At 37.0% G+C, this 15,509-nt stretch overlaps 2 protein-coding genes across 2 annotated transcripts; both read left to right on the top strand.

The window, feature by feature from the left end:
* Positions 1-555: 555 nt before the first annotated feature.
* LOC132152701 (F-box/LRR-repeat protein 3-like) lies at positions 556-4,399 on the top strand. Its single transcript, XM_059561512.1, has 4 exons — positions 556-954; positions 2,969-3,091; positions 3,180-3,351; positions 3,572-4,399. The coding sequence occupies exons 1-4, from the start codon at positions 565-567 to the stop codon at positions 4,210-4,212; spliced, it is 1,326 nt and encodes a 441-aa protein (XP_059417495.1). The 5' UTR covers positions 556-564; the 3' UTR covers positions 4,213-4,399.
* A 6,972-nt stretch (positions 4,400-11,371) lies between these two features.
* LOC132152378 (radial spoke head 1 homolog) lies at positions 11,372-14,592 on the top strand. The gene is made up of 8 exons (XM_059561141.1): positions 11,372-11,564; positions 11,644-11,757; positions 11,877-11,982; positions 12,682-12,772; positions 12,919-13,054; positions 13,239-13,310; positions 14,126-14,240; positions 14,368-14,592. The coding sequence occupies exons 1-8, from the start codon at positions 11,514-11,516 to the stop codon at positions 14,388-14,390; spliced, it is 708 nt and encodes a 235-aa protein (XP_059417124.1). The 5' UTR covers positions 11,372-11,513; the 3' UTR covers positions 14,391-14,592.
* Positions 14,593-15,509: the final 917 nt, after the last annotated feature.

Here is a 15,509-nt window from a genome sequence, read left to right as displayed (position 1 = left end):
GTGTTCAGGTTCCGGTCCGGGCTGACATTCAGAAGAGAAGTCGGGATTTTGCTTATTTTTCAACTGTTTGCGAGCGATCTGAAGGGAGACGACATAAGTAACACGCAAAACAGGTAACTTAACGATTATTTGGCATTTGCAGCTGCGCAGTAAGGTTGTTGTTGGTTTAATCTATCTGGATCACCGTCTCTGTGACTGAATGCGTGAATGCATTGTGTTATGTAGGTTAATAACGTGTTTATTCACGAATAATATCTCCCCCGCGTCAGTTCAGTGGCTTCTATTAATTAAAATCAATGTTAGCTGGTTTGTCTCGAGTATAACGAAACTTAAAATCGCTGCGAACAAGCTTTTGAGCCAAACAGGAATTAGTTTGTAATTGCATTAAAGCAGTTTAACTCGTTCTCAGGAGCGTTCAAAGCCATTTAAATGTAATAAATATTACAGCGAAACCTCTCAAATAAACGTGTTTTAGGATGCATGTGTTCAAACGTGCCTCTCTGCATGTTTGCATCTTCCACTGTGACTTGTGTTTGTTTGCACTAGGCCTGTTTTATACCTCTTATGCTTCTCACCTCTCACAGGCCCTCGAAAATGAAAAGGAGGTTGAGCAGAGACGGTGAGGACAGTCCCTCATCCTGCGAGGGGCCGACGAACTCCTGCAAGAGGGTCAGACAGCCCACAGAGGACTCTGGAGATCTGCCGCCCGACTGGGCTCGCCTGCCGCAGGAGATCCTGCTCCACATCTTCCAGTTCCTGCCTCTCCTGGACCGCGCCTTCGCCTCGCAGGTGTGCCGTGGCTGGAACGAGGCCTTCCACATGCCTGAGCTGTGGAGGTGCTTTGAGTTTGAGCTCAACCAGCCCGCCAGCTCTTACCTGAAGGCCACCCATCCTGACCTAATAAAGCAAATCATCAAGAGGCACTCCAATCATCTACAGTATGTCAGCTTCAAGGTGAGAGGCTCACGAGGAAGAGGACAGTTCCACATTACAGCTTTAAACATTACAGCTCACTAATCATGCCCAACTTAAAGGGACCATTCACCCAAAAATGAAATTTCTGGCCAAATTTACTGACCCAAATCATGTTGTTTCAAAACTGTGTGTCTTTCTCTTTGCTTCTGCAGAACATTAAGATGTTTCAAAGAATCCTGGTAACCAAACAGTGTTGGTTTCTGATGGATGGCAGTGGGAACCTAAATTGTTTTGGTTACCAGCATTCTTGAATAGATCCTCTTTCATCACAGGCTTAAAACAACGTGATCTGGATAAGAAATTTCATTTTTGGGTGAACTACACCTCCTAAAAAATGACCGTTTTGGCATTGTCCACTTGCCCCAATCATGTCAATCCAAAACTGTAAGACATTTGTGCATCTTTAAAATATAACTGAAATGTTTATATTCTAAAATATACAGTGGCCTGCGAAAGTTTGGGAACCCCTTGCAGAATCTGTGAAAATGTGAACAATTTTAACAAAATAAGAGAGCTCATACTAAATGCATGTTATTTTTTATTTGGTATTGTCCTGTGTAAGATATTGTACATAAAAGATGTTTGCATATAGTCCACAACACAAAACAATTATTTTCACACTGAGGACAATTGAGGCACTCAAACACAACTATTAAAAAAGGTTCAAACGTTCACTGATGCTCCAGAAGGAAACAAGATGCTTTAAGAGTTAGGGGTTGAAAACTTTTGGAATTTGAAGATCAAGGTAAATTGTAGTTAATTTGTGTTCCGGGAAACATACAAGTATCTTCTGTTGCTTACGAAGGGCAGAACTAAATGGGAAAAAAAATTATATTTCAACAAAATAACAAAAATTGGACATCTTCATAGTGTTCAAAAGTTTTCACCCCCCAGCTCTTAATGCATCTTGTTTCCTTCTGGAGCATCAGTGAATGTTTGAACCTTTTTTTAATAGTTGTGTTTGAGTGCCTCAATTGTCCTTAGTCTGAAAAGATGCATCTCAAAATCATAGTCACTGCTGGAAAGGGTTCAAAATATGCAAAGATGCTGGAAAACTGAAGAATCTGCAGGACCTGAAGGATTTTTCTGAAGAACAGTTCTCCGTTTAACTGTTCAGAACAAACAAGGGACTCAAGCACAACCATCACAAAACAGACAGTCGTGAATCATCCAGGTAATGGCACACAGTATTAAGAACCAAGGGTTCCCAAACTTTTGAACGGAGTTATTTTAATAATTTCAGCAATTGTTTTGTGTTGTGGAATAAATGTAAACTTATTTTATGCACAATATCTTACTCAGGACAATACAAAAAAATACAAAAAAACAAGCATTTAGTATGATCTCTCTTATTTTTTGAAAATTATTCACATTTTCACAGAGTCTTCAAGGGGTTCCCAAACTTTCGCATGCCACTGTATACATAAAATATATATTTTATAAGTCCGCACAACCAAAACTTTGAACCTTTGAAAAGTTCATAATGACGTCATAAAGGTTATCATGAATCGAGTGCTTTAAACCAATCACTTTAAATGACGAACAGATTTAATTTAGGCTTTTGTTCACATATAATCACTGATCGGCGCACATGCACAGAGCTCATCAGATATGGTAAACAGAATAGATATTCTATACTTGTTACGATAGGCTTAGATTAAACCACTCCATAGTTTGGTGTGGATTACTTTGACGATGTCTTGATAAACTAAAAAGGTTTTGGCTGCATGGACTTTCAATGTAGGGATGGAAATCTCTTAGGTTTTCATTAGAAGTCTCAAAGATTAATGAAAATCTTGTGGGTTTGTCATGAGGGTGGGTAAATGGTGACAGACCTTTAATTACATTGTAAATGCACCTAAAAAAATGCATTAATTGCATTAATAAAAAAAATCAGTAGGTGTGCGACTGTGCGTATAAGGTCTATTTTACAGTGCCTCAGGACTTTGAGTCACTGGAGCTGATGTTAAGTGTGTGTGGTCTGTGTGCACAGGTGGACAGCAGCACAGAGTCAGCCGAGGCTGCGTGTGACATCCTGTCTCAGCTGGTCAACTGCTCTCTGAAGACACTTGGGCTGATCTCCACTGCACGGCCGAGCTTCATGGAGCTGCCGAAGGTATCAGGACCTGTGTTACTGTGACTGATCTGTGTGTTGGGATGATGGGTCTGATGTTTCCTGATGTCTGATTGTTTCCTCTCCTCAGTCGCACTTCATCTCTGCACTCACCGTGGTGTTTGTCAACTCCAAGTCTCTGTCGTCTCTGAAAATTGACGACACGCCAGTGGATGATCCTTCACTCAAGGTCCTGGTGGCCAACAACAGTGACACACTCAAGCTGTTGAAGATGAGCAGCTGCCCACATGTTTCTCCTGCAGGTATGACTTACTCATCTGCCGCCGTCGTTATATGAGCAACTTTGATTTGAACACATTAATATCAATATTAACAAATTCAATATATGCAGCACAGACTGCAAGCACCATTAGATTCTTTCACATTGAAGCTCACATCTTGTTTCTCATTGGCTTTAGTCAGACTCTGTATTATTTGTAGTGTCCAGCGCAGGTGAAACCCATCCGTCTGCTGTTGTTGCAGGTATTCTGTGCGTGGCTGATCAGTGTCACGGTCTGAGAGAGCTGGCTCTGAACTATCACTTACTGAGCGACGAGCTGCTGCTGGCGCTGTCCTCCGAGAAGCACGTGCACCTCGAGCATCTGCGCATAGACGTGGTGAGCGAGAACCCCGGCCAGCAGTTCCACACCATCAAGAAGAGCAGCTGGGACGCCATGGTGCGCCATTCGCCCAAATTCAACCTGGTTATGTACTTCTTCCTGTACGAGGACGAGTTCGGGCCCTTTTTCCGCGACGAGATCCCCGTCACGCACCTGTACTTCGGCCGCTCGGTCAGTAAAGAGGTCTTGGGCCGCGTGGGCATGAACTGTCCGCGTCTGGTGGAGCTGGTGGTGTGTGCCAACGGTCTGCGGCCGCTGGACGAGGAGCTGATCCGTATCGCCGAGCGCTGCCAGCACCTGTCGGCCATCGGACTGGGCGAGTGCGAGGTCTCCTGCAGCGCTTTCGTGGAGTTCGTGAAGATGTGTGGCCGCCGTCTCTCTCAGCTCTCCATCATGGAGGAGGTGCTCATCCCAGACCACAAATACAGCCTGGATGAGATCCACTGGGAAGTGTCCAAGCACCTCGGGCGCGTCTGGTTTCCAGATATGATGCCCACCTGGTGAAATGTGTTCAGAAGACTATAAAAAGTTTGGTAATCTGGACTCGGTGGTTTCCAAGTCGCTTCACACGGTTTGTACATAGATGTGATTTGAGATGTATATTCCCGCACTGCTATAATGAATGAACGTGGACTGTTGTAAAGGGATAGTTCACGCAGAAAGGAAAACGTTGTTATTTACTCACCCTTAAGTCCTTTCAAATATTTGTGATCATCTTCTGTGGAACATGAAAGAAGATATTTTGAAGAAGGGTGAATATATATATATATATATATATATATATATATATGTATGTTTTGTACGGTAGAAAGTCGTACAGGTTTGTAGAAAGACATGAGGGTGAGTGAATGATGACAAATAACATTTAAGCATTGTTTCCAGTCATTCTCAATATGATTATTGTTATTGTTTGACTTATTAATCCCATTAGATTCTCATTACTGTAATAAAGTGATCGTTACAGTTCTTATTTAATCAGCATATGGCAGTACATCAAAATCCACTATGATCTATATTTAATCCCGCGGGGATCTAAATATTTTACAGTTTAGATCACAATGCAAAAGTAAAGAAAATTAATCTTATTTGTGAATAAAAACTTTGTATTTTATATTTTTGAGGTGTAGTATAACCTGAACCTTTTTTAAGATTAACTAATTTATCTTTTCGGAAGCGTTTCCTTTAGGAAACTAAATCAAGGATTGCTGTACATGCCACACCATGTATATACTGTATGTTGCACTTTAAGATTATTTTGCGGAAAGAAAAGAAAAAGTGGGAAAAAAGTTTAAATTAGAAAAGAAACTGAAAACTTATTTAGATACAGATATTCATTATTCTTTATGAAGATGAATGGGTTCTCTTCTTCGGTGGCTCAACATTGTACCATATGTCCAAACTCAATCTCATGTAAAGTCATTCTTATATCAGAGCACAAACAGTGGGATTTAGTTAAAAGCATTTTAAGCGATCTTCAGCAGTGGCATGAAACGCCATTGCCTCACATCTTCTGTTCACCAACACAAATACAAGCTTAAAAGAAGTGCACGGCCATCCGGGTTGGGCTTTTGGTTTCTGAAGATAGTGAACTATATTTTATATTTTACATGATTCAAACATTTTGCATTACATACGTTTGGCATTAGTGCTTTCATATGCGCCTTATGCCAAATTGAATTATTTCTTTCTGGTGGTTTAGGTGAGCATGTTGTTGCTCATAGTTTGGTGTAGCAGGGAAAAGGGTGCAGAAGAATAGTAATAACCGCATATTTTCAAGCTCTTCGGTACGTCAGAGAGGAAGGAAATTAATATTCGGAAGAAAAGAGTGAACGAATGAAGCGTTGATTGGTTTCTAATTTCTATTAGATTGCATGAGGAACGTTGTGCAATGGCAAACTGAATGGGATACGACCATTAGTCTGGATATACAGACGACATGCGCCCCTTCGTTTCAGTTCAGTATGATTCAGTATTGGAGTGAAGCAGTAAACACATTTTCCTTTAAGAAGGAAGTCCCACGTGTCTGTATTTAAAATGCTGTGTGTTTAGACGTATTTCTGGCGCATCCTCTGTGGAGGTTTGAAGTGTATCTGTGGGAATTACTCCTTGATGCATCTTTGTACCCTTGTAATTAGAGATGCTCATCAGTGTAATTTATTGATATGCTTTTTACTATTATTAATCTGCTTGTATTGGTGGATTAGCTTTGAGTGAGATGCTCCTTGTCGATGTATATGCATATTATATCATTCATAAAACGTCAATAGTATGTAATCGTTTTTCTTTGCCCATTTTCCAGAATTAAAGCAGTTTTTGCTTTTGCGAATTGTTGTAGCAACTAAATTAAGTAAACTGAGATTCCTGCCAGCTGAAATTGTTTTTGGAAGCGCATAGTTTGCCAATTTGAAACACACAAAACTTTTGTTAGACTGACTTTTTGGAAGTTCAAGCTGAGCATTACATCAACATTGTAAATCAAAGCATAGACTGAGAAAAATGTACAAAAAGCGTTAAACCCAGTGATTGTTATTGATTTTTCTTGCTTGTATTGCGAATATGAAAGCATCACATTTCTTTTGTGTTGTAAAAACATCAAAATTGTCTTTTATTGAAATAAGGGTGAATAAACGTGGAAAAATTGTGTGGATGTTTTACAGATCTTTTTTTTTTTTCCATAAATGAGCTGTGCAGCAAAATCAATAACATTTAAAATTATGTTTGCATTAGTGTAACTTAACACATCTGATAAATCAGACATCATCTGGAATGGAAATAGAACATTTTAAATGCAACTTTATGTAGTAGCAAAAATATTAAAAAAAATTTAGTATTGTTCGAGAATAAAGAATATGATGGTTATGGTAAAGAAAGCTCCTCATAGTTTAATGTAAGGATATTTCATCGGCAGCTTCTAATATTGAGTTGTAGTAGATAATAGAAGGTCTTCTCTAGGAGCATCTTTTCCAAAGCCTCCAGCAAACTCTCAATCACTTCTACGACGGACTGGTGAAAGCCGAACGAGTGGAAGAACATTGGAAGACTGTTGGAGTCATCTCCCAAATACAGCAGCTTTCCGCTGTACAGATAGGTCTTTGTGTAATATGTATGAGTTTGGCTGGACAGCTCAGCACTCATATCCAGTCATTTCTTATATGTGAGGTGCACTACACACACACACACACTTCCAGACAAAATAGTGACTATATAATAATGTAAGTTACTTACATTTTACTGCTGGTCATATGATCTCAATATAACCATGTGACAAATAAAAAATCTTGAAATCTTTATTTCCATAAAGCAAAGCTGAATTTTCAGCATCATTGCTCCAGTCTTCAGTGTCACAAATTGTTCTAATATGCTGATTGCTGCATAATTATTATTGGTGCTCAGTTATTAGTAATAGTTCTTAATATTTTCTGTTAAAACAGTTGTTGCTTCTAAATATTTTGTGGGAACCTTTTTTTTCAGGATTCTTTTATAAATCGAGATTTCAAAAGAACAGCTTTATTTGAAAAAAATTTAATATATATGTAAAATTATAAATGCTTTTTCTACCACTACCGCAAAAAAATTATGCATGTTTGCTGAATAAATCATAAATTTTTTTAAGTAAAACGCACACAAAAAGATTATCACAAAAGAAGTATGAGTTCATTAAAAATATTAAAATCTTATTATTTCCAAACTTTAGCAAATCCTGTATGTCATTACACAAACTAATCAGAGTTGGAGAGTAACTAGTTAAATGTAACAGAATTATGTAATTTCATTGCAAAATAAATGTAATTGTAATTGGTTACAGTTATGGAAAAAGATTGATTAATTAAATTCTAGTTACTTATGAAAATGTTAACAATTACAAAGGGGGTTACATCTGATTTATTTTTTTTTCTATTTGGGTTTATACTTTATTTAAAAAAAAAAAAATGTTCAAGTCGTTGTTAGATTCCAGTGTTTCCTGTCACTGAAAAAATTGGATTCAAAAACTGTATCATAGCTGTTAAACTATTTTCTTTTTATGCTTTTAAATCTGTTTCAGAATGTTCTCAAAATAAGTCTGATTTTGTGGTGGCTGTGGTTTAAAATGTAATTATTATAACCTTAATTCAAGTGATGAAGGATTTTGAAAGTTGGACCGTAATTATAACCCCAATTCCAAAAAAGTTGAGACGTTTTGTGAAATGCCATAAAATCAAGAAAGTCAGAAACATCGAGAAACATCAGTGCACAATTTTCCAATTTTCCACACCACAATCAGTCAAGCTCATATCACCAGCAAACATATCACATCCTTATCTTCACTCTCTGAGGCAGAAGTCTCAAAACTCATCCTATCATCCTACTACTTGTCTTCTACCTATTCCATCTCCTCTCCTTCAAGCCCTTTCTCCTGCGGTTGTACCTGCACTCACTCACATTAACACATCCCTCCACACTGGTGTTTTTCCCTCATCATTTAGACAGGCTCGTATAACTCCACTACTTAAGAAACCCACCCTCATCCCATCTCTTTTAGAGAACTACAGACCAGTTTCCCTTCTTCCTTTCACTGCAAAAACACTTGAACGAGCTGTGTTCAAGTCTCTGCCTTTCTCACACACAACAACCTCCTTGACACCAATCAATCTGGCTTCAGAAGTGGACATTCAACTGAGACGGCCTTGCTCTCAGTTGTTGAAGCTCTAAGACTGGCAAGAGCAGAATCCAAATCTTCAGTACTTATCCTGCTTGATCTGTCCGCTGCTTTTGACATGGTTAACCACCAGATCCTCCTATCAACCCTATACTGGCAAAGGGCATCTCAGGAACCGCACTCCAGTGGTTTGAGTCTTACCTATCAGATAGGTCCTTCAAAGTATTTTGGAGAGGTGAGGTGTCCAAGTCACAACATCTAACTACTGGGGTGCCTCAGGGCTCAGTTCTTTGACCACTTCTCTTCTCTGTCTATATGGCATCATTAGGTTCTGTCATTCAGCAACATGGCTTTTCATACCACTGCTATGCTGATGACACTCAACTCTACCTCTCATTCCATCCTGATGATCCGACGATAGCTATTCGCATCTCAGCTTGTCTAACAGACATTTCTTGCTGGATGAAGGACCATCACCTTCAACTCAACCTTGCCAAGACAGAACTGCTTGTGGTTCCAGCAAACCATAGTTTCATCACAATTTCACCATCAAGTTAGGCCCATCAACCCTAACTCCTTCAAAAACAGCCAGAAGCCTTGGAGTTATGATTGATGATCAGCTGACTTTCTCAGACCACATTGCTAAAACTGTCCTGTCCTGCAGATTTACTTTATTCAACATCAAGAAGATCAAGCCCTCTCTTTCGGAACATGCTGCACAACTCCTTGTTCATACTCTTGTTCTGTCCAGGCTGGACTATTGCAATGCCCTCTTGGCAGGTCTTCCAGCCAGTTCTATCAAACCTTTACAATTAATCCAGAATGCAGCAGCAAGATAAATTTTGAATGAGCCAAAAAGAATACACATCACACCTCTGTTTATCAATTTGCACGGGTCACCAATAGCTGATTGCATTAAATTCAAGGCATTGATGTTTGTCTACAAAACCACCACTGGCTCTGCAACCATTTACCTAAATTTATTACTTCAGACTTATGTGCCCTCTAGAATCTAGCATTCTGCAAGTGAATTTTTATTCAACTAGCTTGCTCTATTCTGTTTCTATTCTATCTGTTTTCTTTTTATTTATTATATTATTTTAAAGCCCTCGATACATGTACTGGATTTAAGCTAACTGAGACTTGTTATAGCACTTATATATCATTGTTCTTTTGTTGTTTTTGATTGCTTCCATTGTCCTCATTTGTAAGTCGCTTTGGATAAAAGCATCTGGTAAATTTCTAAATGTAATATAATGTAAAGTTATTTGTCCTTGTTTTTATTTAGAATCTATTGAGGATACAGTATTCTATGACCTTTTCACTTTTATTTTGCCTCTGTCCCAACGTTTTTTGGAGTGTGCTGCTGCAGCCATTAAATCTAAATATGTTTCTATTTACAAAATATATTTAAGTTGGTTAGTGAAAACTTTAAATGAATTAAATTCAACAAAGGTAAAGAGAATGAACAAGATCACAGATTCTTGACTCTATTGCATTTTACAAAACTAGCCATCTTTTCTGGAACTGGGGTTGTGGTGTTGAGCTGCACTGTAAGCTTAGCCCTGCCTGGTTTAAATGTTTGAAAATGACTAACAGTTGAAAACAATAGACATTTAGAAATGTAATCAAATTTAAGTAATTGAAATTGTTACACTGCTTAGGGATGTAGAAGTTAACCACAAACCAGTTGAAAATCAATTCAAGTGATGATTCAAATCGGTTGAGATGCTAAACAAATCGCGATTCAATTAAGGGTTTGAGTATAAATATATGTCTGAGGGGAACTTTCTGTCTTTCGAAAAGTTTCGATTGTATTTTTCTTTTCATCTTGCCTCTGCAAATTAAAGTTCATTAAGAGCAGCGCTGCTTTGTTTACAGCTGTAAGGAAGGAAACGCTTTAAGTGCCAACCTACTGGCAGAGAGTGAATCTGCATCTCATTCAGTTCGCTGTTTCTGTTTCATGCGGATATATATATATATTTTGTATAGTTTCACAAAACTGAAGTCAAACCATTCAGTTTTTGCTTAAAATTTTGAAATTTAGATTAAAAACTGCTCATGTGCTGCTCATATTACTGCTTTTGCTGTATTTTGGTTCAAATAAATGAAGGCTTGGTGGACAGAAGATAATTCTTTAATAAAAACCATTAAAAATCAAAAACTGTTCAAAAACTCTTGGACTTGCAGTGTATATTTTCATATTAATTTTCACATGGATATAAACTGAAAATATGAATCTGAAACCAATGAACCAGTGTCTACAAGTATTAATATACAGTGGAAAAAAGTAGACAAAAAATGACACAATGTGTCGGAAGTTTTTTTTTTACATTTTTTTTAACCTTTATGTTATATTAGACAATAGCCACTTTATGAGGAACAACTGATGCTTTTTAAATGGCACTTGAAAAGGACTTGTAAAGAAAAAATATTCAACTTCAAGCATTAAGCCAAGCTTTTTGATCAAAGGGTTTAAATAAGAAACGCTCAGTGAAGTGTCTCAACCACTGAATATATATAAATGTGTGTGTGTGTGAAAGTAAAAGTGTTTTTTTAGTCTGTCTCTTTCTAGATAGATAGATATAGCTATCGATATGATAACAAGGATGTGTGATTGTGTGCTTTACTAGTAAAAATCACAGACATCCTAGCTGATACTGAGTTACAGAAAACAGACTATTTTACTTGATCTTAGTGCTGCGTTCATTTATCACCAGTAAAATATGAAGTGCCACAAGGATCTGTCCTAGGTCCTCTTCTATCTTCAATATACATGTTTCCCCCTGGTAATATTATTAGAAAATACGGGATTAGTTTCCACTGTTATGATGATGATGACACTCAGCTATATATCTCAACGAGACCAGATGAAACTTCTAAATTATCTAAGCCAACAGTGTGTTAAAAAATTTGAAAGGATAGATAGATAGATAGATAGATAGATAGATAGATAGATAGATAGATAGTGTGTCAGTTAATTTGAACATTAACAGTAAGTTAGTGGTTTATTTTGAGAGAGTGTTGTCAAAGCAAGCGCGTTCTGGGCTGATAGTCACTTGCGCGTGCGTGTTTCACTGCTATGGTAACGGTAAACAGTCTGGAACGGAATCTGTTCCTCTTGGATAGTTCGCTCTTCTCTGATCATTCTGCTCTTCTCTAGTTGATCATGTCAGACGCGGGCTCTGAAGAGTTTGACGACGAGCAGGGCTCTCTAGGGGTGAGTTACTCTCAGTAGTTTCCTTCAGCTGACCGTGAGTGGACAGTAAGTTAGCGGACAGTATTCGTGTGTGTTGCAGGAGTATGAGGGAGACCGAAATGAAGCAGGAGAGAGACATGGACAGGGCAGAGCTGTCCTGCCGACTGGAGACACTTACCAAGGAGCTTATGAAAACGGCAAGAGATGTGGCCAGGTCATTCTGCTCATCAAACACACCAGTTAGCTCTGCTAAAACACGCCTTGACCGTTTAGCCGTTTCTGTTCTCATAAATAATGGAAACATCCGATAATCACCGTGTTTCGGTTTATCAGGGGACTTACAAGTTCAAGAACGGAGCCAGGTACACTGGAGAATGGTACATGAATTTAAAACACGGACAGGGTACATTTTATTACCCAGATGGCTCCAAATATGAAGGTAAGTCGTTATCTATACCATCTCAAGTAGCCTACATATAAGCATATGTGATTTAGGTTCAGATTTTTGTCAACATTTGTTAATGCGTCAGGTGTCATGAACTTATCTTTAGTTATTACCTTTAACTAAAACTATTAAAGATGGAAAAATAACAGAAAAACTGAGATAAAATAAAATAAAATACTAATGTTAGTTAAAAACTTATGACAATTTTGAAATGCCTTGGCAACTAACTGTTAACTGAAATAAGTGCTAAGTAGAAATATTAAAATTAGTGAAATAAAAAACAATTAAACAACAGTGTTTAAAAATGGTAACAGCATATAATAAATTATTAAAAAATTAAAATAAAATCAAAATTGTGTATATATTTACAGTATTTATTAATCTATGTTAATGTCTACAAATACTAATATAATTTTAACATTACATGAATAGACAATGTATATATTTATAAATTAATTAAAACATTTTCAAATTTCTGTACATTTTATCATGGTGACTTTTCACTGTTCACTAGTTGTTATGCTAATAATACAATTTATTAAAAATGTTAGAATTTATAAAAAAAAATTGTATTCAAGTATAAATAAAAAATCAAAATAGAAGCTTTTTAAAAAGTGTTCTCAGACTTTCTGACCCAGACTCTAAGAGTCTAAAATGCAGTCTTCTCATATCATGTGTCTCTCTGTTCTGCAGGAAGTTGGGTTGATGACCAGCGGCAGGGTCATGGTCTGTACACATACCCTGATGGAGACACATATGACGGTGAATGGATGCACCATCAGAGGTAGTACATGACTTTCTCACTGATCTAATCTAGTAATCTAATTAGTCTACTCTATGGATATTAGTTGTAACAGTATTCATAACATCTTTACCTCAACTGAAAGTGTATGGGAAAACATGCTTGTTAAGTACCTGTTCCTCTGTTAGACATGGGCAGGGAACATACACTCATCACAACACAGGTTCTCAGTACATGGGCACATGGATTATGGGTAAAATGGAGTCAGCCGGGGAGCTGATCCATCAGAAACACAGATATCGGGGCAACTTTATCAATAATAATGTAAGTTATACTCTACATGTATGGTTTTGAGCAGTTGGGTTGTAGCAAACACTTTGTAGATCAGTTCAAATCTGTACAAATTTGAAATTGTTTTCTGTTAACTTCATCTTAAATATAGCAAGCAAGTTGCACTTCTCTCACACAGTGATCTCATGATCTCTTGTGATTGTTATTTATATTCTAGCCCTCTGGTCCAGGGAAGTATGTGTTTGACATCGGGTGTGAGCAGCATGGAGAGTATCTCCAGATAGATCAGGTATGTCTCTTCATGTCTTTAAACTTCATAAGAATGTATTTACGGTGCCATGGTCATATAAACTGCAGATACTACTGTATATATAAAATGTTTCTCTCACTGTGTTCTCAGTCTCAGCAGTGTTTTGTTGTTTTGCATTAAATTGTATGAAATATGCATGAGTAGTGTATTTTAAATCTTATTGGTATATTTAAAAACACACATGCAGTTAATATTAATGAAATAAAATGCAACTTAAGTGTTCTTAAAGATTGCGGCGTCAATGACTATGTTTCTTAACACACTTTAAAAATGGAAATTAAGTCAAATTAAAAGTTTTACTTTGAAAACCCATTTTGAATCATGGTTTTAATGTACTTTAAAGTAGTTTTCTAATGTCATTGCATCCAGCAGATTTAAAAGTAAAAGGTTTAATGTTTAAAATTAGTTTTTTAAATCAAAATTTTGGTTGCACTTTATTTTACAGTACGTGTACTAACATGTACTTCTACTGTACTTACAGTGTATTTATCTAAGAAAGTTCTGGTAATACAAGGTAACTACATGGGGTAGGGTTAGGTTTAGGGGTAGGTTCAGGGTTAGTACCTAGTTATTACATAGTTATTGTAATTACTATAATAAGTACATAGTATGTACATGAGGAACAGGACTGTAAAATAAAGTGCTACCAAATTTTTTTTTTTACATTTTTCAAACAAATTTAACAAATATGATCATGCATTTTGGGGGCACTGCCTAGAATAGAATAAGCTTAACAAACTGATGCCTAATGAATCTGTGTGAAGCCAAATCTTAATGGCAGTTTTGTACTGCAGGACAAAGGAGATGCAGAAGATGACGAGCCTTTCATAACCACCGTCTTGAAGTGGAAACCCAAGGCAGTCACTGGGCTTTCGGTTTGGACCAATGAGAAGGATTCTGCCACCTCGGGTACAACCGTATCCAGTTTTGAATATCAAACATATTATAGATTGCCTTTACAATGTAGCGCTGCAGTGTGAGTCATTACATAGCATTTAAGTAAGCTGAACTGAAGTACTGTGTCTGTTCATTGTAGATCAAGTCGTTCTGGAAGACTGAGGAAGGCAAACCAGAAGATGATACAGAAGAGAGAGGACTTCTGGTTAATTATATCTGACAGCCACTTCTCATGTTCAGCAACAATGGGATGATCGGATCCTGTATCAGCCTAAAAAGAGTTGATTTTGCAATAGTAACCTTCTGATTGTACATTATCATGTCTATCACAACACTTATAAATAAATTAATAAATGTACATGAATTATTTATTTGAGTTTTCATTATTTTATCATGTCATATGAAAGAGACATGAAACTTGCACAGCGATGTGGGAAATCTGTTGTTTGTGACTAGTTATAACAGTTCAGCATCATTACCTAAGGAATAACTGACCAATCAGAATCAAGCATTAATTCAAGTCTAATTCACTAACAGAAAAATCTATTTACACATGATTTGGAGGCCCTTTGAACTGAAAAGTGTTGTAATTTTAAAAACAGCAGAGGGCACAATGAACCCAACGAAAATGATCTGTAGCTGAAAGGTTCTCTGGGAAACCCAGAATGGTTCTTCTATTGCATTGCTACAAAAACAATTGTGTTTATTGCATTAAAAGTGACCCAGACACTTGTGAACACTCACTTCTAAAAAGTTTGAAAACCACCTCATTTTATACATCTTTTTAAAGCTGTTTTCATAATACAACCCGAATTCCAGAAAAGTTGGGACGTTTTTAAAATTTTAATAAAATGAAAACTAAAGGAATTTCAAATCACATGAGCCAATATTTTATTCACAATAGAACATAGATAACATAGCAAATGTTTAAACTGAGAAATTTTACACTTTTATCCACTTAATTAGCTCATTTAAAATTTAATGCCTGCTACAGGTCTCAAAATAGTTGGCACAGGGGCAACAAATGGCTAAAAAAGCAAGCAGTTTTGAAAAGATTCAGCTGGGAGAACATCTAGTGATTAATTAAGTTAATTGATATCAGGTCTGTAACATGATTAGCTATAAAAGCTTTGTCTTAGAGAAGCAGAGTCTCTCAGAAGTAAAGATGGGCAGAGGCTCTCCAATCTGTGAAAGACTGCGTAAAAAAATTGTGGAAAACTTTAAAAACAATGTTCCTCAACGTTAAATTGCAAAGGCTTTGCAAATCTCATCATCTACAGT

Source organism: Carassius carassius, chromosome 11, assembly GCF_963082965.1.
Source record: "Carassius carassius chromosome 11, fCarCar2.1, whole genome shotgun sequence".
NCBI lineage: Eukaryota > Metazoa > Chordata > Actinopteri > Cypriniformes > Cyprinidae > Carassius > Carassius carassius.
This window is presented reverse-complemented; position numbering and strand designations above follow the sequence as displayed.